This window comes from Pteropus medius, unplaced genomic scaffold (genome assembly GCF_902729225.1).
Source record: "Pteropus medius unplaced genomic scaffold, Ma_sr-lr_union100, whole genome shotgun sequence".
Lineage (NCBI taxonomy): Eukaryota > Metazoa > Chordata > Mammalia > Chiroptera > Pteropodidae > Pteropus > Pteropus medius.
Genome location: NW_024346062.1, coordinates 14,216,131 through 14,243,997, shown reverse-complemented (window position 1 = coordinate 14,243,997; position 27,867 = coordinate 14,216,131). Strand labels below are relative to the sequence as shown.

The 27,867-nt window shown below is 36.0% G+C and overlaps 1 protein-coding gene and 1 pseudogene across 1 annotated transcript in view; one reads left to right on the top strand and one right to left on the bottom strand.

Moving 5' to 3' along the window:
• PCSK1 (proprotein convertase subtilisin/kexin type 1) overlaps positions 1 to 10,250 on the top strand; it is a 38,180-nt gene extending 27,930 nt beyond the window's left edge. The window contains exons 10-14 of the mRNA XM_039875148.1: positions 1,684 to 1,917; positions 3,098 to 3,255; positions 4,620 to 4,753; positions 6,397 to 6,543; positions 7,131 to 10,250. Of these exons, the coding sequence (XP_039731082.1) occupies positions 1,684 to 1,917; positions 3,098 to 3,255; positions 4,620 to 4,753; positions 6,397 to 6,543; positions 7,131 to 7,502 (1,045 nt within the window). The 3' untranslated portion in view covers positions 7,503 to 10,250. The remainder of the gene's footprint in view (positions 1 to 1,683; positions 1,918 to 3,097; positions 3,256 to 4,619; positions 4,754 to 6,396; positions 6,544 to 7,130) is intronic.
• On the bottom strand, positions 6,184 to 6,302 carry LOC120612704 (uncharacterized; annotated as a pseudogene).
• Positions 10,251 to 27,867: the final 17,617 nt, after the last annotated feature.

The window sequence follows — 27,867 nt, the reverse complement described above, 5'->3', positions numbered from 1 at the left end:
CTGGGTTACTAACCAGGAGCCAGAGTCCTCAATGTTTAGGAATGTACATTGCCTCTTTCTTATTATCGGGGGACAATTTAACCAGTACATTATTGGTTCTGGGGAAAAAAATAACAAACTGAGCCAGATTCCCCTGAGCATTATTTCACAACCTAGTGATAAGATAGAAACCTTGAGGACTAACACTTGGTTATTTATTAAATAATGCTTGATAGGCTTGACAGAAACAGTACAGGTCTCAAAGTTAAAGAAAAGCTTGAGATTTTGAAAGACTCTAATAGCAAAAAGTTTTAAAATTGGGGGCTGGGGCTAGTTAGCACTTAGGCACATTCAATCATTCAACCAACCAATATTTACTCAGCCTATACTCTGTGCTTAGAATTCTTCTGAATGCCAGGTATACATCAAGAGAACAAGATTCATTAAAATCTCAGCCCTTCTCATGGCTAATGTTAGCAGAGGGGACAGACATTAATAATCCATAAAATGAATGAGTTGCCCAGTATGTTAAGAGGGTGATAAGTGCTATAAAAGAAAAAAGTATAGCAGAATAAGAGAGCTCAGGAGCATGTGGGGAGAAATGAAATTTTAAATAGGGTGATCAGGAAAGATTTCATTTGCATTACAGTGGATCCATGCATCTCTGATATATCTTTATATTGTTGATAAATTAATTTTATCAAGACATCTGATTATAACATATCCTTGCTCAAAAGTCCTTGATGATTGCCCATTGCTCGAAGGATAAAATATAAGCTCCTTTTTTTGGCAGTCAAAGTCCTCACCATCTGGCTCAGTTCTCATCACCTCTTCCCTGCTCCAGCAAACCAGACTATGCACTGCATTTTGGTCACATTCTGTACTTCCCGCCTCGTAGGTTTTGCTCTATCACCTCATCCTCTTTTCTCTCACTCCACTTCTTGATACTCTACTCACTCTTCAAAGCTCAGATATTTCTTCCCAGCAAAGCCTCCCTAGATCTTCCCATTCCCAAAGAATCCTCTCTCCTCAAAACTCCTATAATGCATTATGCCATGAACATAGCATTCAACAGATATATTATAGTTATAAAAAGACTTAGTTCCTTTACTAGATTGTAAGCTTCTTAAAAACAAGAACAATCTCTTTGAATATCTCCACAGCATTCAACATGGTGTCTTGAAGAGTTCTCAAGTAGCTAAGAGTTTCTTGATACTTTTGATATATAAAGAAAAGAGACAAAAGTATTTGAGTAGGTAGCCAGCTCATGTCTTTAAAATCTGAGTCTAAGTTCTTAAGAAAGAAGTCAGGGCCTTATCTGTGGGTTCATAATACTAAAAGTGCCAGAGTTGTTAATGGAAAGAAGACTAAAAGATACAATGGAAGTGCTGTCATTTTTCATTTTTTGCTCCAGTTAAATTTAAGTAATTAGAAATCATGGACCAAGTCTTACATTTCTACAATCCTGAAGACAAAGTTTTACTTATAGTAAGAGCTTAACTTACATAGTACAGGGAGAAGTTTTCAGTACTGTATTTTGAATTCTGAATCAAAAGACATACCAATAGTAATACACATTAGAATTATATAAGTACAGTTGCAAAAGGTACATCATAATCTCTGAATGGAAATGCATGTTTTAGCACTTGCTTTTGTAAGGAAACTTCATTTTGTCCTTGATATTTTGGGTCACTTTCCCTTCAGTCCAAATCTCACCTGGCGAGATATGCAGCACTTGGTTGTATGGACCTCTGAATATGACCCACTGGCCAATAACCCTGGATGGAAAAAGAATGGAGCAGGCTTGATGGTAAATAGTCGATTTGGATTCGGGTTGCTGAATGCCAAAGCTCTAGTGGATTTAGCTGATCCTAGAACCTGGAACAGTGTGCCTGAGAAGAAAGTCTGTGTTGTAAAGGACAATGACTTTCAGCCCAGGTGAGTGTCTCAGGAATTTTGAACAAATGTGTGCCCATGGCACAATTTGATACGATGCTTGTCACTTTCCTTGATTTTTTCTCACCTACCCTTCTAAAGTAGATAGAAGCAGCATTTGCCAGGGTTCACTGTGTGACCATGGTGAATCATTGAGAGATCAAAGATCGATGAATATTATCATATTTGCATTTTTCTCTTATAGGCTACCTACCATCTAGCATTAAGTTTAAGGTACACCATTGTTTTATATACTACTAAGAAAAATTATTGCTAATTAAACTATTACAAATCACTTTTAAGAATCATCTCAAATTCAAAGATGTTAAAATGTTAAAAAAATACGTTCTAGAACTGATGATATACAGTGCTTGCCACCCAGTATTATCCAAAACATTATCTCAAGAGCCTCATTTCATGCCACCGTACTATGTGATTCATGACTTTTCTTCCATCAAAGATCCTTTATTGTACTGCTTTTACATAGACCATGTTTGACCTACTACATCTAGCCACAGAAGCAGAATTTGCTACAACTGTTTTTGTTGATTCTATTATGGCAACCATGATTATATCGATGATCCACTCATAGAAAACACCCAAAGGTAGGAGGCTTAGGGGGTATACATTAGGAAGATAAAATAATTTCTTACGAAGGTCTTCTTAAGAGGATCTATTGCAGTGAGAGACCACTTTTTGATGGGTCCAAGGAAAACCTGCCTGAATTCAACTCCACTGCAAATAGCATTATTTTCAAGTATCTGTGTTCTTTACTATTTTGTTTTATTTTATTGTGGTAAGAACACATAACGGTTCTCTATTCTGTTCCATTGGTCTAAATGTCTGTCTTTATGCAAGTATCATAGTGTTTTGACTATTGTAGCTTTCTAGTATATTTTGAAATCAGGAAGTACAATGCCTCCTGCTTTGTTCTTTCTCGGGATTTATTTGGCTGTTTTTTGTGGTTTCATAAAAATTGTAGAAATTTTTCTATTTCTGTAAAAACCTTACCATATTCTGTGCATTAAACATCATTTCTAGCTAATCCTGAATTGAGTTCTACTCATAATAGGGAGAGACAATAAGTTTAGTTGAGTAATCAAAACTGATGTGTACATATTTGCATAAAATGAAAGAAAAAAGAGTTATATTTTATTCAGTGATGATTCTGTAATATATTTAGAGCGCTGAGAGCTAATGAAGAAGTTATCATTGAAATTCCAACAAGAGCTTGTGAAGGACAAGAAAATGCTATCGTGTCGCTGGAACACGTACAGTTCGAAGGAACAATTGAATATTCCCGAAGAGGAGATCTTCATGTCACTCTCACTTCTGCTGCTGGTATTTTTTTTTTTTTTAACTTCAAAAATTTCTTCTAAACTCTTTGTTTAAATTGTTAAGTAAACTGAATTAGTTCAAATCAATTAGCGTTTTTGTTTATTTATATGACTAACTCTCCCAATAGATATTTTCAGGTCTTAAACAATAAGCTGCTTCTTCTTGGGTTTTTTGTTATTGTTTTTTTTTGTTGTTGTTTTTGCATTGGATTTCTGCCCTGCTCTTTCCCACTGGCCTTTAGATAAGCAGAGGACGAGGTTTATTCAATTAATACCAATTAGTAAACCTTTCTGGAATTTCACATTTTTAAACCATGTTCATTTTCCCAGGTCACCAATCTATCATTCTTTTTCTCTCAGGTAATACATTAGTGAAAGTTACTCTAATAATTAATTAATAAAGCTGACAGATCAATCAGGGATATCCGAAGAATCAATTGAAAAACTGAGAATTCTGATCCAATGAAAGAGGGTTGAGAAGATTAACAACTTTTCCATAATGATATGAATAGGGCCATATGCTCTTTCTTGAGAAGGTACTAATTCAGATGAGATCTTAGATGGGAGTGAATTTGTGAACATAAACCATAATCCAACCAGGAGAAGCTATGCCAGTACTCTTTCATGTTTTAGTAGGATTCAATTTCTGACTAAATTCAATCTCTATAGGTGATATATGAGGAAAGATATTCTAGCTCTATAATCTTCTATGAACTTCTTAGAGGTCTGGAGTAGGCTCTGCTAATTTTGGAGTTATGCTTTCTAGATATCTTGGAATTGGCCTGAAATATTGGTAGAATGCTTTTTCACTGATGGCCCTATAGTTCGTTTGACTCTTTCACTTAGAAAGAAATATTTATTGATCCTTAGAGAGCTTGGATTTGAAAATTCAGTTATTCATACTACTAGTTTTATATAACAAGAGATTATTAAATTAATATAGCTTTATTTTTTATGTCTACACTAGATTATAGTCTCAGGCACCTATTAAATTGTCAAAATTTCTACTTAAATTTCAAAATGATAGTTTTATTAAAATGAATTTAAGGTCTTGACTCTCTTTAATGTAGTTTGTAAATATAGTTTTCTGAGTTCTTATTCAAATAAATCTTAATCAATATATTCATTATTTATTTCTCCACAATATTTATTAAAAACTTATTACATGTCTAGCAATGTGCAAAGTACTGTGGATAAAAACATTTTTTTTCTTGCAAATATCTCTTCTATCCTAGTCTTATACTCAAAGGGAAAATTTGGAGGGCTAATCTCTCCTGGCTTTCATTTTTAGTTATCAGATGCTAGAGTGCATCCTATTATCATCACTGGTAGGACATTCATTAACTTGTGTTTGTTGCATGAAAACAGGAACCAACACCATTCTGTTGGCTGAAAGAGAACGAGATACATCTCCTAATGGCTTTAAAAATTGGGACTTCATGTCTGTTCACACATGGGGAGAAAATCCAATAGGCACCTGGACTTTGCAAATTACAGACATGGTAAGTATGAATGAAAGGCTACAGAAACATAAGCTCACTCTTAAACACTCTGAAGGAATTTTAAGGTTGGTATCATCATTAATTAGGGCCCTAAGAAACTTTATTCTATAGTTGAAGTAAGGAAAAGGTGACGTGTTTCAAGTCCTGCCTACTTTACTATGTAAATTAAAAAAAAAAAAAAATAGGCACTGGCTAGCCATAGAGGGAGGAGAAGATATTCTGATACACAGTGTGACAGACTGTTGGACAGATCTAAGTGTTCTCATGTGAAAATGTAACCAGCCACATGATGTACTCAGCCACCAGAATGAGCTGTATTCACAAACAGTTAAATGCTAAAACCAGCTTTGCTATGACACTGCCAGGGTCACATGAAAGAAACTCTTACATATATTTACTGCAATTTGAAGCAGCTTACTTGTTAGACAAGATTTCTTATTTAATATGACTTTGTTTTGTTTTGTTTCAGTTATGAAACAAACTGAAAAGCATTTCTCATTTTTCTTTCACTCTATTTACTAACACTCTGATATTTTTCTATAATTGTAACACACAGTCACAAAAATAAAGCAAAAAGTGTCTGAGCAAAAAGCCAAATACAGCTGAATTATTTATTTTTGCATCATTTCTCTAGCATTTTCTGTAGGTGAGCATATAAATACATGGTGTTTTGGTCTGAGTTCTCCTGAGATGGACATGTTATAAATATCAACAGCACCAGATTTCAATGTCTAGATAACTTTTTAAAAAGATGATTTTAAATTCTTCAAGATGTCAAGTAAATTAATAGAAATTCTATATTTATTTACTTTTTTCCCTGAGAATAGCTTTCTTCTAAAGACAGCTAAAATTGTAATTTAGATATGTAAGCTGTAAAAAATCCTGCTCTCATGAGAACAAGAAAATGTTCTTAGTAGGTAGTTCTGTTCTTGAACATGGCCTCTACTCTTTTCACCACCAGGAAACAACTTACCAAGATAGAACTGCAAATTTGACTCTACACTTTTAGGTTTTTTTAAGATATTTTAGATTTCAGCACATCATTTTTAACATAGTTGTTAAACCTCTTCTCATAAATGTACAGTTTTTAAGGGCTGATTAATGCTGAAGGCTGTTTATAATGCTCCACAGAGGCTGGCTTTTTCTCCAAATGGACTATTTCTACAAGTTAATAATTGGCAAATATAATTCTATTTCTAGAAGGTACAGTCAACTTTTCAAGAACACACTCAATAGAGAAAAGGAGGTTTGTGTAGAGAGTTCTGCTTTTTTAATTAATTGAAGCAATTAATCAGTTTTTAAATCCTTGAGCCTATAAACTGTCAATTTTCATAAAAAGAGTGAACCTACTGATTCAGTTCTTTGTACACAAAGCTCTACATGTGGAATGTACAGAATTTTTAAATTCAATTTTTTAATTTTTATATTTATGCCTACAGCACCTGGTATTCCTAGGTGGTCTCCCATCCAAGTACTAACCAGGCCCGACTCTGCTTAGCTTCCAAGATCAGACAAGATCGGACACATTCAGGGTGGCATGGCCATAGACTTTAAATTAGATTTTAACTGAAATTTTTAGATATTTTGAAGAAGTATTTTGTTACTCAGAACACATGCTAAAATTATGTATGCTCATTCATCAGTCTGGAAGGATACAAAATGAAGGAAGAATTGTGAACTGGAAACTGATTTTGCATGGGACCTCTTCTCAGCCAGAACACATGAAACAGCCACGTGTGTACACGTCTTACAACACCGTGCAGAATGACAGAAGAGGGGTAGAGAAGATGGTGGGTTTGGCGGTGGTCTGTGTGACTATGTTCTTCTTGGCATGCTCTTTTTGAATGGTAGTAGACAGTGCGTTGAGTGAAGCTGCCCCTAACTGTTAGGCTGGGAGTGAGTCAAATGTGGGTGGGGAAGAAAGGGAATGGAAATAGTAAATTGTTTACTTTCCATAGGATGAAACTCTATTGCTTTATTCATTTATTCTTGCATCCAGAATTTAGAAACTAACATTAATGAATTCAAAATTATTAAATTCCCTATAATGGATTCTACTTTACTTGTCAAAGTGAAGGAGATCAATAGGCATAAGCATATACAACATCTCATTCAGTCTTCAAAACCACCCAAAATAGAGGTATTCTTACCCCCATTATACAGGTGAAGTTAGGGAGATTAAAAAAGGTGACAAGGGAACATCAGGAAATAGAAAACTGAGGACCGAAGTCTCAGTTAGTGTGACTCTAAACCTCGTGCTCCCTCTGCTCCCCAAAATGCTTCTCCAGAGGCACGTGGTGGGCATGTGCTGCTGCTGGCCTGCCTGGTGCTGAATAATGAGTCTTCCTCCCTTTGTTGGTGGCATTCTGTGTTTTAGGATCAGCCCACAGAAGAGAGTCTGAATGAGAAACCCCTGACTACAGAAAACCTCAGTGGCAGCAGTGTGGAAAACAAAAGGGATAAGCTGGTGGAGGGAGCTTCATCTGAGGCCATGCTGCAACTCCTAGAAAGTGCTTTCAGCAAAAACTCACCCCCAAAGCAATCACCAAAGAAGACCCCAAGTACAAAGCTCAACATCCCTTATTTCTATGAAGCCCTGGAAAGGCTGAACAAACCTTCCCAGCTTAAAGAGGCTGAGGACAGTCTGTATAACAACTATCTCGATGGTTTCTATAACACAAAACCTTACAAGCACAGAGACGACCGGCTGCTGCAAGCTCTAATGGACATTCTGAGAGAGGAAAATTAAAATAATTCTGTGGTCCTGAGTTGGAAATATTCATGCTTTTTCCTTCCCCTTAGATTCTGCCTGTGTCTAAAGTGGTTGTTTCTATCATTGATCCTTAGGCTTATTGTAATATCCTGATACTTTTTATTTTTCTCACCAAACTGGACATTTGAAAAGGATGAGCTTAAACAGTAAATCCAGCTTCTGGAACGTGTCATAGATCTTTCAAAGCACGTCTTCCTTGCCTATGCGAGTAAAATGTTTGTTCTTTCTGGAGCCACAGTTCACACGTGGTCCTCGCAACACATTAAAATGCCTCCTTGGGCATTCTCATTTCATTCCTCTAAAGAAAAGACATAACCTGGGCAGTAGATTAATTTGAAAAAGTAATCTGCCAAGGATGGGAGGAAGGAAAACTCTTCTGATAGCTTGTCCCTCATCTTTGCCCTGTGGTTCTTTGAATTTTGATGCCAAAGAAGGCTTTGGAAAGTCTCTGGTGAAAGTTCACAATTAGACACATACCCTATCTTTTCTACTGCTAGGTAATACTTATTCAGGGAGTGACCATCTGGTCATTTGGGGGAAAAGCTGGGTAATTTAGATCAAGAAACAGACCTCAAAATCTGCATTATCTGGTTCAAGCAGTTTCAGAAGATTTTTCTTTGCTTAGTGTGCCACGTAGAGGCCTCTATGTATCTAAGGGTGATGGAGACTCATGTTGTGTGCTCTGGTCTTCCTCTGTTTCTTCTTTTGAGGATTTTTCTCACCTGTCTCCTTTCTCAGCCATAAACTAGATATCAAGAGAACTAAATATGTACTTCTTAGAACAAACTTATACTTGGGATTTGTCGAGTTTCTAATTTTTTTTTTTTTTTTTAGCAATAATAACAGAAACCACTCAAAACACAGAGAATCAATATAAGAAAAGGAAAATATTCATAACGGGAGAGCCAATGGGAGTTTTTGTTTGTTTTTAAAATTGTATTCCTTGGAACAACTTTTTCTGGATCTTTGAAACTGAGTGTTCGTTCCTCGAACACTAAAGGCTCTTCCCCAGTCTTAGAGCTGATAGCATCCAAATTCTCACCAAACTGCTTCCAAGCTTCAGCTCAGAAGACACAAGCTGGCAGCCCACAGGCCACATTTGTCCCTCAGGTAGATTATATTAGGCATGTAAAATGTTTTTAAAATGTGAGTTATTATTGAAAGTAAGAGATTTCACATAAAACCTGATTATCAGACCCAGGTTCCTTCATGGCAACAGTTGCCTGGAGCTGAGTAGCAGCTGCCCAGCTAGACTTGAATGTCAGGTCCTCAAGGCATCCTGCTCCATGTAGTTTACAGTGGACACGTTATTGGTCAGCACTCAACAGGCATTTTATCTTGCTTACACTTGCACTAAATGGACATGTGCAAGGTGTAAATGCATTAGGAAAAAAAAAGATCCTCAACTTCTCTCAGGCAGGATCTGTGTAATAATCAATAATTATGAGAATTTGCCATGATTTAATTAAATCATTGGCCCCCAAAATGGTATCCTAGACTTCTGAAAGTACTTGTGATATCTAGTTTGATGTATTCATTTAATCTCACCTCACCTGGATGCTCATTTACACTAATTAACTGCCAACCACGTAGCTTCCCATTCTCTGTATGTTCACAAAGGCTCTAGTCACCCACAATGTTGGCAGTCTCCCTTGGATTTGCTATTCATAATTTTTCCATGAAGTTTGAACTTCATCAGGCTACACATGAACTAGACCAAGAAGAAAACTACATTGAACAAGATCAAGAACACTAGAGTCTGTCACTTGCTTTGGTTTGAAGTAGTTATTAAGACAAAATGTCATCCCCTATTCTATCATATACATTTGTGCAGAGAAAAGTATTTCTAGATTAATACCCATAATGCTTTGAGGATGTTCTCCTAAAAGAACACCACTAGTATCACTCTGTCCTTGAAAGTTTCACATGTTTGATATAGGGTGTTAAATAGAATTTTGAAAATTTCAGCATATTAACGGGTAGTAAAGATGAAAAGGACCAGAGAATTATTAGATAAATCTTCAACTAAAAAACGAAGTTAAGGCCCAGAGAGGCCAATGAACAGTAATAAATGAAAACCCATCCTCTCCCCATTCTTAGCCTAGGGCTAATCGTACGAAGCTTTCTTTTTCACACTTCTAACAATGTCCTTTCCTGGATAAAACCCCAACCAATTCATTGGATTGTAGCCAAAGGTTCACTCTAGAGAAGCTTTAATATTTAAATAAAGTCATGTTTGAATGTTTCCAACCTGGAGTATATTGTTCAGGCATAAAATATTTTTGTCGGTCTTTCTTAGTGCCTGTGTGAATTTTTGTGAAAATGTAAAAGAGGAAACATATATAATATTTCCCTTGAAATTTTAAACTATATTTTTCTTTACAAGTATTTATAATGTACCAATGCTTTTATCAAACAGAATTTTAAAAGGCATAAATTATATTAAAGAACCAAAATTTTCCTGAGAATAAGAAAGTTTCATCCAATAAAATATTTTTTGAAAGGCATGTTCCTCTGTCAGTAAAAAAAAAAAAAAAAAAAGTATAATGTGTACATGTGATATTAAAAGTTACATTTGTCTAATAGTCTGAAAGAATGTATAGCTGAGTTTAACGTGTGTGGCCCTAGCATTCTTATGGGAAAGCCCACATTATACACCTGCTGTATTAACCAGAATATGTAAAATATGCTTATGAATCAGAAGAATAAATGATTTCTCACTAAGTCAAAAAGAAAAAAAAGCTCATGTTTCCAACAAAAATAGGATCTCTTATTTATTATGTTTCCTAAATAAACTGTAAAAAAAGTTGAAGCTTTACATTAGGAAGTTAATTCTTTTATAGAAAAATGGGCTGTCTCAAAGGTAATTTAAGAATCTACTTGAATAGGTATATTTCATTTTTTCATATTGCTCAGTCTTTCACTTTTTGACAACATGAAAAGTTTTATGACTGAGCCTTTTTCCAACAGAAGTGTAGAGAAAAAACCTAAAGAGACTTACTACATGTCAGAGAAATGATTTGCAACAGTTCATTAAACATGCCTTTGTTAATAGGCCAGATTATAGGAGCTAAGCATTAAACCCTTCCCAGAAGTCCCCTAGTCAGAAGCCCCCAATTCTCAACTTTGATATCTTGCCCGCAGGCCCGTTTTTCTCTCCTGCTTCAAATCTCTAACCATAAAATTGCCACCCACCATTTCAGAACCTGACCTTCCTTCCCAGGGGTGCTGATTTTCCTTCTGACTCCATTCCTTTCTCCTAAATCATAATTATTCTGCTGAAGTGAAATATTTTTTCAAGAACTCCAGAAGGATGTGGACCGTCCTCCACATCCAGCCAGCCGTCTTCAAAGTCTTCCAACCGGGAGGGTTGAAGTTAGGTCTCTGTTTCCCTTGAATGTCTAGATGGTAACTATTGGACTAACCATGTGCAAGCTGCATGTACAAGCGTGCGCACATGCACACACACAAACACACACCAAGGATAAATATTAATTATTATGTACAAATTTAAACCCATAAAGAATAAGAGTAATGTTCTCCTAACTGCCTCAGAATTTTGCAAGTCTGTATCACTAATACACCTAATGATTATTATTCATGCCGCTCCCTCCATCCCTGTGGACAGAGTGTATTTTCCTGGCCTATTGATGTTGAGTTTGACAATGCGATTTGCTTAGGTCGGTGGAATATTAATGGATATGATGCAAGCAAGGGCCTTAATGGGCTTGCATAATTTTCAGTGGTCCAGAGCTATGAGAAAAGTATGCCCCAGGGAAATACTGCCCCTTCCGCCTATTTCTAGAACAAATGTGTATGTAGCAGATTCACATTCTGGAACCAAATCCAGCTAGCTCACAGCACAAAACAGAACTGTCCAGATAAGCACAGCCTAAATAAGTTGAACTTGTTATCTTGGCAACTTGTAAGTATGAGAATAAATGCTGAGTTTTGGGGTAGTTTGTTACATAGCCTTCCTGTGTCAACAAAATTCACTAATAAAATAGAAATTCCAATTGTTTATGCCACTATCAATACCACCCCTTCAAATTGTGCCTTGTGAAACCTAGAATAGAGAAAAGAGCCAGTATTAAACCATACACCTCTTAATTCCTATCCCATAGCTAAACAAAGACTCTAGCCAAATTTTGAAATTTTCACTTTTAAAGTTTTGTCTTAGCTTAGCTTCTTCTGAAAGTAGAGCCTCAGATAATGAATAACTTGTATATGGATACTTTATTTAGGAGGTAATAGCAGAGAGAAGTGATTCACACATACTCACAAGCAGCATAGAGTAACATTGATCAGCATAGGACTTCCAAAAGGCTAGAATGAATATTTCAGCAGATAATGGCATTGGTACGAGATAACTCGAAACAGACACCTATGCTTTCCTCACTACCCCATCTCCACCCCATCCAATGCCTTGATAACTTCCATTAGCCTCTCTCAGAACTTAGATGCAAGAGAAGAAAACTTGATTGGCTGAGATTAAATTCACTTCATTTATTACAAAGGCAACTCTTAACAGAAACAAAATTTTGTTACAAAAAAATGAAGTAATTTTTGCTCACCTGAGTTTTGGCTTGAAATTTGTACATTTGTAAAATTTGTATTGCCTGTACATATGTATATTATGTAAGTGTGGCTCAGTCATCAATGTATGGACAAGGAGGTGACTACAGTCATTACAAAATGCTTCCTGGATAATATAATTTTTGAACCAAAAATTTTAAGATAAGAGAGACTGGTAATGAAAGAGGAATATAAGAGTTGTTTTAAGTTCTCGTCAGAACCAGAATGAAGAGAAAGATGATAAAAAAGGAAATTGCTTGTTTAATTTTGCCTTATGTCCAATCATGTTTTGTGTAATGAGAGTACCAGTTTTCTAATACAAACATTTTATAAAATATTGAGAAGTGTTGATATTAACAACAATGAAAAACAATGAGTTCTTAAATATATCCACAGCACAGTGCACAGTTTATCTGAATTCTCACTAGAATTTTAAAACAAATGGGAGATAAAAAATATTATTTTTCCAATTTGTTGATTAGAAAGTTGAGGCAGTGAAAGGTAATGTGGTTTGTGCAAGGTCACACAAATAGCAAGTAGTAGAGTTGAGATTTTAACCTGGCAGTTATTCCAGAACGCAGGCTATCCCTTACATTAACAAGACAAAAAGGTGACATGTTAGAAGATATTTATAGTATGGAAATTAAATGAGTATTGTGTGACTTACACTGTCAACTTTTTTCCTGCTAATTGAAATAATAGAAATAGCTTTTATTAGTTGAATACTTACTGTATGTTAGCATATATATTCTATATTTTCACAATGATGAGATAATAATTCATGAGAATAAGATATATTATGTCTAATGCTTACATTATTCTACAAGTGAAGTATTTTTACAGTTATGGAAACTGACACTCAGAGAGGTTACATCAGTTGCCCAAGGTCACACAGCTAAGTTACGATTTTTAAAACTGGTCTATGAAACCACATTTTTTCACTATGCTACTGTTTCACTTTTTAGCCATACTTCAAAATTTTTCAAACCAATGCCTTAATAGGCAATCTCATGCTTCCAGGAACAAGAAGGTAGACTTTATACTGCTTCTTTACTTCAAATTTTGAAAACTCCAATAAATTTAAAAGTGGGAGAGACAGTTGTCCTCAACAGTCACTATTCCTTGACTTATCTTGAAATGAACCAAACTCTTCTCTTAGGGGAGCAACAAGCCAACCCGATAGCTCAGGCATCCTTTGGATTAAGAATCAACCACATATGAATTTACATGTAGTGCAGATGAATTTACATGTAGTGCAGACCCAGGGCTGCCAAAACATATTGAGAATCAGGACATTGCAGTCTGGGCACTGACTCTGGGAGTTTTCTACTACGCTGGTCTATTTTATTTCTCTCCCCATTCCTTGGCCTTGCTACCTGATGCTAATGTGTCTTTTTCTTTTTCTTTCTTTCTTTTTTTTTAATATCTCAAAATGTGTTCTTCAGTATATTGATCAGTGGTACATGTATCAAAAAAGGCTTCCCTGGTCACGTACATTTGCGAAATACTGAATGAAAAACTGAGTTTTACATATTTTTTCATTGTAGTTCTTTCAAGTCCCTTTAATATACTGGTGTGCACTGTGATTGTTTAAGATGAATAGAATATCTTTTTCCAGATAGAATATCTTTTTCCTGGGCCATCTCCCAGAACCAGTGTTCTCTCAGCCCACTTGAGAAGACATTTTCTTCCAGGCAACTATCTCTAGTTAATAATTTCCCTGCTTGATCTGCATTCTATTAGAAGTAAGGCTTACAATCACCATATGCCTGATTAATTCTGAAAATTTACAGCTCATGCTTTCTCCTTGCCTGAGTATAAAATGCTGCAACACCACACAGCTGACAGAAAGCAGGTACCAACTGTTATCAAAGAGGAGATAGTGAGAGCCCACCAACAGTGATACAGAGGTAGAGCTGGAACTCATCTTCGAGAGAAGACAATTGAGATGTGGGAAAAAAGAGGAAACCCACCCAGTCACTCATGTCCATATAAATAGAGAGGCTATCGTTTCAATTTGTTGAGTGCAGCTCAGTTTATCTCTTTTGTCTGAGCATAAATTATTACTTTGAAAGTATCTTGTTGGACAATAATTCTATCCTGTTACTAGAGCATAGGTATGAATTGCCTTCTTGGCTTGCAGATAATAATGGATTTGCCTAAATTGTTTTCTTCCCAACACAATCAGAGAGTCCCAGAATTAGAAGGGGTTATCTGTTTTTCTATCCAAGCTCCTACACTTGAGAGGAATGCTGAGAAAGATTCTGGGAAAAGAACTGCCCCTTTATAAAAAGAGATGCAGAGAAGAAATCTCCTCTTCTTCAATCAGACTTCACTGTGTTTGTATACAATGTCTGGGACTTTGCCAGACATTTCTAGAAGAGCTTCTCAATTTTATAAGCTTCGGGTCCCATAAAACATGGATCTGCCTCCTGTTCATCTCTCTGATATAAATCCCCAGGTTATAAACTCTATCTTTCAAATCTACCCACTTGTCTCCATCTCCAATGCCACTATCCCAGTTCACACTGCCATCTTCCTTTGACAGAGTTCTCATAGGTCTCCTTTCATCCTGTGATGTTTCTAAATTGTGTATCTTATCACATTACTCTCTTCCTTAAAACCCACTATACTTAGGATAAGACCAAAATTCTTAACCTGTTTTGGAAGCCCTGAAAAAGCTTGCCCTGACCTGTCTGACAGCTTTATGCCCTCTTACTGCTGTGCTCAAACTCCAGCTGAGAATCCAGAGTCCCAAAAAGAGGACAAATGAGTGTAGCACACTGGCCTTTCTTCTTGTACTGCAATGCCCTACGTTAATCTTGGAAACACACTATTCTGAAAGAAATTCTCTTCCTCCACTTCTTTTCTAGTTATTTTCTTTTCTACTCACCTTTCAGAGCTCAATTTTAAAATCCTTTCCTGAGGGAAGCCTTTCTGACCACTGTGCTAGATTAAGTCAGAACCCTGACATATGCTCCATACAGAATTCATCACCAGGGCAATCACATATATAATTAATCGTTTAGTGTCTGCTTCCTTGGATGGAATGTAAGTTCCACTAACATCTCTCATGTTATGTCCTCAAAGATTAGAACAGTGTGTTGTATAAGAAGGTGAAAATTCTATATAGACCTGGCAAATATTTTGTTGAGCATTTGGTTTATCTGAAGGGCAATGATATGCTTTTGAAATTAGAAATCGGGCAGCCAAATTCAAACTTCTCAAGCAGCATGTATAGCTAGTATGAGCAATTCCTTCCTAGAGATGCAGCATAAGCATCGACTTTAAACTGAGTCAAGCCAAGCTGGTTTCAGTTCTGATTCTGTGACTTACTACCTAGATGACATTGGATGAATTATTCTTTCTTTCTAAGTCTGTTTCTTCATCTATAAAATGGTGAGAGTAAAGTCATATCAAACTCCAGCTGAGAATCTAGAGTCCCAAAAAGAGGAGAAATGAGGATATATTCAAAATCCAGAAAGAAAAATATTGATATCAGAAAATCAGTAGGAAAATACCTTTCTTTTCTTTCTCTGGCTGTTTTCATCCAGCTGCTTAGTTATCTATGAAAATTTTGTCCACCTTTTCCCTCTTTTGTTTTTGTTTTATATCAAGTAATAATAAACTTAACTATGTCAGGCTGTATAGTTTTATTTAACTTTACATTATATGTCATCAGTTGAAGCATTGAATCCTAAAAAGACCAAATGATTCTCTGTATTTTGATAACAAAAGACACATAAAACCAAATTTAGTTTACTGATTCTTCCTTATACTGATTTCAAAGTACCCTGATGAAATAATACAATAAAAGGTAGACAAAGAAGAAAGCCATATGTCAGATGTGTTAATCACTGGTATCTGAGATCAAGAGTATGCGTGTGACATGGCAAAGCAAACAGCTTCCCTAGGAGACCAAACGCTGCATTCACTATCATATGTCAGTAACCCAGCTCACCAGTCTTTGCTGCACAAGAATAAAGTATTAAAGAGGGTTTATAAAGTTTTTTCTTTTTGTCATCTCTTAATCAATTATTTTTGTGACTGTTATAGATCATACATCCAATTTCATATTAAAATCCAGAGGTCATCCTAATCTATTGCTGAATTCATTAACTTGCTTGATATTCACATATAAAATTCCCAAGAATAATTTACTAGGGTAACAATTCTTAACTTTTTGGAATCAAGTCCCCTTTACATTCAACATTATTGAGGACTCCACAGAGCTTTTGTTAATGTGGGTTATATCTATTGAAACTTTTAAAAATTATGTATCCATTTGTTATCTCAAAAATTACAACAATAAACCTATCACATAGTAATACAAATAACAAAGTAAGAAGAATGGCATACTTTTATATTTGTGCAAATTTCTTTATTGTCTGGCTAAATAGAAGAAAGCTAGATTTTATTATCTACTTCAGCATTCAACTTGTTTCTTTTGCGTCTTTTGTTGCCTTTGCCCATAGAGAAATATCCAGAAGGATGTTGCTAAAACTATTGCTAAAGAGTTTACAGCCTGTGTTTTATTCTAGGAGTTTTGTGGTTTCAGGTCTTAAAGTCTTTAATCCACTAGGAATTTATTTTTGTATATACTGTAAGAAGTTGGTTTAATTTTTTTTTTTTTTTTGTATATGTCTGTCCCATTTTCCCAGCATCTCTTATTGAAGAGGCTGTCTTTATTGTCTCTTTGCAATATGCATTGTATATCCTTGTCTCCTTTGTCGGATTGATGGACCATATAGGTGTGGGTTTATTTCTTGGCCCTTTTATTATATATAGATATCTCAATGTAATAAAAGAGCCTAAAAATGTATATATATCTGTTTTTATGCCATTACCGTACTATTTTGATGATCGTAGTTTTGTCGTGTAGTTTGAAATTCAGGAGCGTGATACCTCATTCTTTGTTTCTTGAGGTGTCCTTGGTTATTCAGGGCCCTTTGTGCTTCCATATAAATTTTAGGATTAGTTGTTCTAGTTCTGAGAAGAAGGCTATTGCTATTTTGTAAGAACTGCACTGAATCTGTATATTGCTTTGGGTGGTAAGGACATCTTAACAATATTAATCCTTTCCATCGACAAGCATGGTATATCCTTCTATTTATTTGTATCCTCTTCAATGTCTTCAGTGTCTTACAGTTTTCAGGGTTCAGGTCTTTCACCAGTTTAAATTTATTCCTAGGTATTTTTTGCTTTTTGATGCAACTGTAAACGGGATTGTTTTAATTTCTCCTTCTGATAGTTTCTTATTGGTGTAGAGAAATGCAAGAGACCTGTGTATCGATTTTGTATCCTGCAAATTAGTGAATTCATTGATCGCCTAACATGTAGTCTTTTCTGGCAAATGTTCCATGTGTATTTGATAAGAATGTATATTCTGTTGCCTTGGGGCGAAATGTTCTAAAAATATCAATTAGGTCCATTCAGTCTCATTTGTCATTGAATACTGCTGTTTTCTAGTTACTTTTCTGTCTGGAAGATCAGTCCATTGATGTGAATAGAGTCTTAAAGTCCCCCACTGTGAGTGTATTATGGTCGCTCTCTCCCTGTATGTCGGTCAATTGTTGCTTTACCTAGGTCCTCCTATGTTGGCTGCATCAATGTTTGCAAGGGTTATATCTTCTTGGAATGATCCCTTTACCATTATGAAATGTCTTTTTTTTTTTTTTGGTCTCTTATTGCTTTTGCTTGAATGTCTATTTTGTCTGATGTAAACATTGCTACCTCTGCTGTTTTGTTTCCATTTTCATGAAATATTTTTTCCCATCCCTTTGTTTGCAGTCCGTGCATGTCTTTCAATCTGACATGAGTCTCTGGTTGGCGGCATGTCTTGTTTTGTTTTGCCAAGAATTATAATCCCCTTGTTTTCTTTTTCCTCCACAATTTAATTATTTTTAAAAATGACACTTGACATTCACTGTTCTTTTATATTACATTTAGATATATCACATATTAGTTAGACATTTACAAAATTTATGCAATCATCTCCATGATTAGTCTGGTACCCAGCTGGCACTATACGTAGTTGGTACAGTATTATTGACTGTATTCTCTAAGGTGGACTTTACATCTCCATAGTTACTTTGGAGTTACCACTTTGTATTTCTTAATCCTTTCACCTTTTTCAGTTGGACCCCCAACCCTGCCTCTTCTCTGGCAACCATCAGTTGGTTCTCTGTTATCTATGAGTCTGTTTCTGTTTTGTTCATTTATTTTGTTCTTTAGATCCAACATAGACTAAGTGGGCTCATATGTAGTATTTGTCTTTCTCAGTCTGACTTATTTTATTTAGCATAATACTCTCTAGATCCACTCATGTTGTCGCAAATGCTGAGATTTTGTTCTTTTTTATGACCAAATAACATTCCATTGTAGATATGTTCCATGTCATCTTTATCCAGTTGTTTATCCATTTCCACTGAAGCTGTCTTTATATCTTGGCTATTATAGATAGTGTTGCAGTGAACATAAGGGTGCATCTATCTTTTGGCATTAGTGTTTTGGATGTCTTTGGATAAATACCTAGAAGTAGAATTGCCAGGTCATAAGATAGTTCTACTTTCAATTGTTTAAGGAACCTCCAAACTATTTTCCATAGTGGCTGCAGCAATTTACATTTCCAGCAATGGTGCATGAGGGTTCCTTTTTTTCTGCATTGTAGCCAACACTTGTTGTTTCTTAATTTATAGATGATAGCCATTTTGACAGGTGTGAGAAGATATCTCATTGTGGTTTTAAATTGCATTTGTCTCATTGGTGACCTTGAGCATCTTTTCATACGTCTGCTGGCCATCTGTATGTCCTCTTTAGAGAAATGTCTGTTCAGGTCCTCTGCCCCTTTTTAAACTTGTTTGTTTCTCTGCTGTTAAATAGTATGTGTTCTTTCTATATTTTGGGTATTAACCCCTTATTAGATGTGTAATTCGTGACTATCTTCTCCCAGTTGGCAGGTTGTCTTTCATTTTGTTGATGGTTTCTTCACTGTGTAGAGCTTTTTAGTTTGATGGAGTCCCATTGGTTTTTCTTTTGTGTCTTTTGTTGCCTTTGCCCATAGAGACATATCCAGAAGGATGTTGCTAAGACTAATGCTAAAGAGTTTACAGCCTGTGTTTTATTCTAGGAGTTTTGTGGTTTCAGGTCTTAAATTATGTCTTTAATCCACTTGGAGTTTATTTTTGTATATACTGTAAGAAGTTGGTTTAATTTTTTTTTTTTGCATGTGTCTGTCCCATTTGCCCAGTGTCTCTTATTGAAGAGGCTGTCTTTACCGTCTCTTTACAATATTACAATATACATTGTATATTCTTGTCTCCTTTTTCAGATTGATGGACCATACAGGTGTGAGTTTATTTCTGGGCTATATATATTACAGATATATATATCTGTAAAATATATATATATTACAGATGTATATATCTGTAATATATATATATATATTTCTGGGCTATTTTATTCCATTGAGATATTCTGGGCTATTTTATTCCATTGAGATATATATATATATATATATCAATGGAATATATATATATCTCCATTGATATATATTCCATTGATATATATTCCATTGATATATATTCCATTGATACATATATATATATATATATATATATATATATATAATCTCATTGTGTGATCACCACCCAAAATCAAATCTTCTAGCTCTGCGGTTCCTTCAAGTCAAGCTCTACCAGATAATTTTTTAAAAAGATCATGAGACTCTGTCACTGTTTTATCAGAATAAGGAGCTCTCTCTTGGAAGAAAAAAATAAGATTTTCTGGAAAACATTAAATTGCAATTGTTACTACATAGCATAAAGGCTATAAATTTTTCAATTATTATAGAACCATTTTGATGCTCCATGGCTTTTTAATGGATTACTCACTCTGTAGTGTGACATACATCTTGCAAATACACACAACTTAAAATTTGTTGCTATTTTTATGAGCTGTTTAAATGACAGAGTTTTACTTTGACATTTGAATAAAACATCTAATATGCAATTTGCTTAAGATATACTTTGTTGCTTATTAACTGCTGTAATATAAGCTCTTACTATAGCAATATAATATAAGATATAAGGACTTTGCACAATAGAAGTAAACTAGGGAGTTCTTTAATGTTAAATATGAACTGCTTGGGGAAAAAAGGAAAAAGAATAGAACATTTTAGCAGAATGCCAAGGTGGTCTGAGAAGATTTATCCCCAAATAATATTTAATTAAGCAGATCACATATTGATGCTGCTAATGTTAATGAACTAAGATTCCTAAATAAAGAGTAAATGTTTGTGATATAAAAAATAAATTACATATTTATAATCATGGATATATAAAAAGCCAATATTGAAAAAACATTCTTCTGGAAGAATCATAGCTTGCCAAAGATCAAAACTGATTCTAGAGTTTTCATCAGTGACAGATACATAGGAGTTTGTTTTGAAGTAACAGAGGAATCATAATGGGGAAGATGCATTCAGAAGAAAGAAAGAAAAAAAACCTCCTAAGATAAGAGCATTGAACAACACAATAACTATTGAATAGAAACAAATATTAGAAATAGTAAATTCCTAGATATTGCTCATACGGAAGGAGAGTATTAAAACCTAATTTGTATGCTTACACAAATGTTTGGAGTATAACTTTGTTCAGAACAATATTAGCATCTTGAACATTTGTTTTTTTATAATCTAATGTAATTTGCTTATGAGTTTCCATTGCCACTTGGGAGTAACCAAAAAAGAAGCATCATTCTTAAGCAGTTAAAATATCGTACTTGGGGAACGTATACCCAAACCCAGGCAAGGAATGGAGGAAGGATGTGAGAAATGAAGCAAGTTTATAATCCTACTTAGAAGCGAGTTCATGAAGAACTATTAACAAATTTGGGATTCAATAAATGCAGAATAGAGGTTGAACTAGAAGATTTTTTACTACATTATTAACTCCAGAATTCTATAGTTTTAAGTGGCATAGAAGAGATATTAATCTTTTTTTTTATTTTGTAGTGAAAACTGTGATTCTTTGTATTAAGTTGTAATGCTAGCTCCTCTAGCAGATAAACGCCAAATTTTAGTGGCTTAACATATTGAGTTTATTTCTGACTCTTTCTATAGTCTCGTATAGGTGGCCCTGGTTGGGAGGCCTTCTAAATATTTTTTTTCAGGGACCTAGACTCTGTCCTATTTTAGGTCCTCCAAGACCTTTCCAGTCAAATAGCAGATTGAAAACCTTACATGGGAAGTTTTTATGGATCAGGCTGAAAGTGACTCATGTCATTTATGCCTATATCCCATTGGCTAGAACTCAGTCTTATCAAACAACAAGTATTGATGAGGATGTGGAGAAAGGGGAATACTTGTTCACTATTAGTGGAGATATAAACCAGTACAGCCACTATGGAAAACAGTATGGAGGTTCCTCAAATAATTAAAAATAGAACTATCATATGATCCAGCAATTCTACCTCTGGGTATATATCTGCAGAAAATGAAGTCACTATCTTCAAGAGATATCTGTACCCTCACATTCATTGTAGCATTATTCACAATTACCAAGACATAGAATCAACCTAAGTGTCCACTGACAGAAGAATGAACGCACACACAATGGAATATTATTCATCCATAAAAAGAAGGAAATTCTGCCATTTGTGAGACTTATGCTAAGTGACACAAGTCAGAGGCAGGGGGCTGGTAGGCAGAGGGGTGATGGTGGTACGAGTACAAACTTCCAGTTATAAAATGAATAAGTCCTGGGTATCTAATGTACAACATGGTGGTGTAGTTAACAACATTGTATTTGTATACTTGAAAATTGCTAAAAGAGATCTTAAAAGTTTTCATCACACACACACACACACACACACACACACACACACACACACACACACAAGATTACTATGTGAGGTGATAAAACTGTTAACTGGAGGGAGAAAAAAAATGACATAGATGATAGAGGCTTTGTTCATCCCTCTGGCAACCAAATCAAAATTGTGACAGAAACAAGGAGCAGCAGCAAGGAAAAATCACCAGGGATCTTGATGAGCAAGCCATACAACTAGGGAGAAGTTCAAGAAAACACTCTGCAATGGAAAAAGGCAGGACGGGGCGAGGACATGGGGCTGCCTGGTCCCAAGTGGCTGAGTGAGACGGAGGCTGCGGCAGTGGCAGCAGCAGAAGCCTCTTAAAGGGACAATGTCCACGAGTGGATTTTTTTGGTGACGGATCTGCTCTCTCTGAGCACCAGTGCCGATTCAGCTGCATGCAGAGTCACCAGGGACTTACAGGGAGACATTGTCAGAATGAGGGCCGAGGTGAGACTTACTCAGTACAGAAGTGGTATCTGTTGTTCCCTGTTGAGCCCTCCCTCCTACCAGTGCACAGGACACAGCCGTGACATCATCAAACCGGATAACAGAGGTTGCTCCGCCCAGAGGATTCCCTGAAACCTTGACTCTACCAACTTGTGGCCCTACCCAAGCCACATCCAGGTGTATCCTCAGCAAGTCAGGTGCTCCTCACTGAGGCTCACAATGGAGGAGGCGGCTGGCCTCGGTTTCTGGTGTGGCCTTTTGAGGCAACTATAAGCACAGCATCTGTGGATTGCTTGCTGAATCTTAACAGGTGGCCCTGGAGGGGTAGAGGCTTGGGCTAAGTTTGGTCTGCAGCTGAAGCCCTCTCAGGACTGTGCCACTGGACACCTACTTCACAAGTCCACGTTAATAAGACCAGGAGACTTAGGAGCTTTGCTTAGTACATGAAACAGACACAGAAAGGCAGCCAAAATGGGAAGACAAAGAAGCAGAAACGATATGAGAGAACAGAACAGAGATCCAAAATATATATATAATGGAGTCGAGTAATTTAACAGATGCAGAGTTTAAAACACTGGTTATAAAGATGCTCAATGAACTTTTGGGAAGTGTAGATAAATTCAGTGAGAATTTCAACAAAGAGATAAAAATCATAAAAATGGAAATGGAAATTATAAAAGGGAACCAGTCTGAAATGAAGAACACACTTTCTGAGAGGAGAAGTATATTAAATGGAATAAACAAAGGCATAAACAAAGTGAATAAAGAGGAAGGTCAAATACCCTATCTAGAAGATAGGAAAGCCAATCAGGACACTCAATCAGAATGGCAAGAAAAAAGTTGCCAAAATTTTAAAAATAATTTAAGAAAGATATGGGACATTATTAAGGCTCCAAATATTTGTTTGATCAGTGTAACTAAGAAAATCAAGATGTTGAACAGCTATTTAAAGAAATAATGATGGAAAACGTCCCTAACCTAGCGAAGGAAATGGACATAAAACCCAGGAAGCTCAGAGAATTCCAAAAATCAGGGATCCAAGACACATCATAATTAAAATGCCAAAGGTTAAATACAAAGAAAGAATATTAAAAGCAGCAAGAGAAAAACAAAAATTACATATAAGAGAAAACCTATAAGACTGGTAATTGATTTCTCAAAAGAAATTATGTAGGACAGAAAGGCTTGGCAAAAAATATTCAACAGGGTGAAGACCCAGGATCTACAATCAAGAATAATTTATCCAGCAAAGCTATCATTTAGAGTTGAAGGACAGATAAAGAGCTTCCCAGACAAAAATAAACTAAAAGAATTTATCACCACCAAGCCAGTATTACAGGAAATGTTGGAGGGACTTCCTTAAGAAGAAAAAACGTGTATCAAAAACAGGAATAAAGAATGGTAACTACATTACTATCAATAAGTACCTTAAATGGAAAAGAATTAAGTGCTCCAACCAAAAGATAGAGTGGCTGAAAGGATAAGAAAGCAAGAGCCTTACATATGAAAAGGAAGAGGATGGAAAAAGATATTGCTTTGATGGACCTAGAAGGTATTTATGTCAGACAGAAAAGAGAAACACTACATGATTTCACTTACATATAGAATCTAAGGAATAAAAAGAATGAACTAATAAAAAACAGACTCACAAATATAGTAGACAATTTGGTGTCAGACAGAGGGGAAGAGGATTTGAGGGGCTGAGAGAATGGGGTGGAGAGCTAAAGAAGTACAGATCAGTAGCTGATGGATGGTCAAGGGGATGGGGAGCATGGCACAGGGAATGCAATTAGCATTAATACCTTGGCTAGGTGGAGGGTCAGGAAAGGGAGGGTGCAACTGGGGGGATTATTTTATGAACTATATAGATGTCTAATCAAGTACTGTATACTTGAAACTAAATAAAAAATAGTTTTTAAAAAAGTGTTAACTATCATGGTAATCATCATTTCACAATACATACATATATATGTATATATATACACATACATAAATACACACACACACACACACACACACACACACACACAAACAAATCCTCATGTTGTACACGTTAAACTTAAGCAATGTCATATGTCAATTATATCTCAGCAAAGCTGGGGGTGGGGGGAAGTAATAAGTTATCTCAGATGATGATTTGGGACAATTTTTATTTTTTTCATGCTATTTTACAAACTCTTGACAATACTCAAGATTTCTTTCCCTAGTGCATTTCCTAGTATAGATAACTATGGGGAAAGTTAAGAGGGGGAAACCCCATATTTAATAAAAAAAAATACTATCAAATTTAAAGATCTCTGAAATCTATCAGATTCTTTTATTCTATGAACACTTTGAATCTCCCATTTCCAATGCCCTTATCTATTGCAGCTGAAGTTAAACTACTTTTTTGTTACCATGTTTTATTTCCCTTGTTCTGATCAGGCGTTCAGCTGCGAATCACAGAATGATTTCTAACTACTTAAGCAAAATAGGATTTATTAAAATACATTAAGAACTTCATCAGAATCCAAATGATAGCCAGAGAACTAGACATAAAATGCTAAATAGCTAGTAATAAAGCACACAGGAACAACGCCCATCTGCCCGTGAGAAGATGTCCTATTGAAAACACCACCACTACCACCCATCACTGCCCAGCATGGAGCATACCTAGGACTGGGTACCAGACATGCCACCATCGCAAACACAGAAGAACCAGATTCCCTCTGCCACCACACTTGCCAGGAAATGGATCTCTGTAGGATCTTATTCTAGCATTGCTTCTTTCTTCATCCATATCTTGTCCAGGTGCATCCAAATAGGGAAATCTAAATCATGTGCTTTTGTGCCTTAAGCAACAAGGGATTTTGATGTAGTCTTTTGTGTCACATCTTGACAAAGCAGGACTCAAAATGTGGAAACAATCGAGACATAAGAGAGTGTTTTCAAAAGATGCTGAGCAATCATAAGCGTCTACTGGACCCATTGACACATGGATTACTTAGATTGAAATAGATAATATGATGAGCCCCAAAGAAGGCTTGGGACAGTGTTCTCATTGTGTAGCATTCCTACCTCTCCTCACCTGGAGAGTGGAAATCAGAAATTATTTTAGTCGACAGTGCTTTCCATTATACCTTCTCTATGTCAAAAGTTCCCGAATAGATTAAATATTCATGGGTATATAAACTTTTATTTCTGGAATGTCCTTTTTTAAAGAACTGGCTTGTTTTCTGGAAATGGATCTGTGTTATATGGTCCAAAATATTTCCTGCTGTTTTCTCACTTGTATTGGCAAAAATCATATAAACAAAGGAAGAAAACATTATGAATCCCCCCAAAATCCTGTTTTTGGATTGTAAAACATACGGTTCATGAAGACATTGCTTTGGTACCATGGAAACTCATCTTTCCTCCACCAAATATATTTGAATAGCTGGCATTTATCTAATTTTGAGTGAGTGGAACAAGTTCTCTACATAAGGTGCCCAATCTTAATGTTTTTACACATTTTATATCGACTTCATATGTTAATGGGACAGCAAATCTTCCTGCCCACATTCAGAATAGGCAAAATATCAACTCTTTTCAGAAAAAAAAAAAAAAGATTCAAGAAGACAGCATGAGAGGCCAAAGTTTTCTGGAATCCTGGTAGATTGTAATTTCTCAGTCAAGCTTTGTGACTACTATGAGTTAAGAAAATAACCTGTCAAGGTAACTTTTTCCAGTGATTCAAAGAATGACAAAACTTTCCATTGGTCCAACAATTCACATCCTGTCAATATGAAATCACATGCTCCACATCCAGCACAATCAGCCTCATCGATGACAAAACTGCTCATGTCATACATTTAAACGTTACAACTCTGTTCTTAGATGTGAAGTTATTCACAAGCTGTATCTTCAAAGGGAGTAGCTGCTTTTATTCCCTATGGAAATGTTCACAGTGCTGCAATTCTTCTAGTATATTAAGAAATTTTCTGGAATCCTTATACCTTAGTAAGAAAGGAAAAGCTACTGTTCCTGAAAAAGACAAATGGCTATGTTCTCTGTGGAATATTTCTGGCAACAGTAGAGAAGATTGAGTTGTTCTACCAGCATTAGAGAGTTCTATTACATTTGTCTATTAGACTAATGCAATAGTCTAACTCTTTGGGCAAAAAAACACAACACATTGTTACAAAACCTGAGATAGTTCACGTCCTAGTCTGTGCCTTACCCAAAGAGCCTATTATCTATTATAAACAGTCCCTTGGTGTTCTCTGCCATCTCATTTCCAGAGGCCTTAATTGCTTTTCATAGGTCATCATCACTGTCATCCCGTGCTCTTTGAGAAGTAAAATTTTAAAAGTCATGTAACATAATCAACTGTCAGAGTTTTCAACTTTTCCCTGTTAAGACAATCCTGCCTGTCAAATGGAGAGAGAAGTATTACAGTGGAAAGGCATGCATGCCTGAATTCAAGCAGATGCTAAGGATTCTTTCATGAGAAAGGTAGCAAAGAAAATGGAGGATCCGCTCAAAAGAAAGTGAGATGCACGTCCTAATTAGCAAACAATTTCCTTTCCTAGCTATATCTAGACAAAACGAAACGCCAAAGCAACTGAGGAAAGAATGGCTGCAGTTCCGCTTGGGAGGCTGATCATGAAGAACAAAGAGAAAGATGGGCGTTGAGAGTGGGGTTTCAGTGATGTGAACAACTGAGAAAAACTGAACTCACAGGAAGCATCAGGTAGTGGCTCCACTCTTGTTCTCCAAAAGCTGGGCAGAGACAGATTGTCAGGAAATCAGTGGAGCTTTGTTTCACTGGGTTAATATAACTTGGTGAAAGAGACATCCTGGAGTTAATCATCTAAGATGATGCAGATGATGATGCAAAAGGTGCTTTCTTCGGTGTGCATGAATGGGGCCTCAAGTCGAAGGCATCTATAAAGAAAAGAAGAGGGGTCACAGAAGATAAAGGAAATAGAGTGGTTCCCAAGGTTCAGTCTGAGGAAAGGCAGAAACCTTGCAGATTTCAGTCAGGAAGGTATGAGGGAAGATCCAGCAGAGTTTGTTGCCTTGTAGAGACAGGGCCATTTAAATCTGGAAGCAGCTAGGACCCTTGGCTACCCCTCAACCTGGCATCATATTTGTTCATCCTCAGCCCAAGTCCACGATATCCACATTTGTGGCCAATGCTGCACTCTCTGGTCAGTTTGAGTGTCTCCAGGAGTGTTTGGCTGTGCCCTTGAGCAAGTGGGGTTCATCTTCCAAAAGCCCTCCTCCTATAGGTTCTCTCATGGCTTCTGAGGACAGCTATGGCTACTACAGTACCCATTCGCTATAAGAGCCAATTCTGGCCAATGCCTAGTCAAATTCTAAAAGTCATGGGTACAAATTAAGTGTCATCAAATCATGGGCAAAAGAAAAAAAAAATGGTTAAAGAACAAAGCTCTCAGGAAATTCTATCCTAAATGGAATT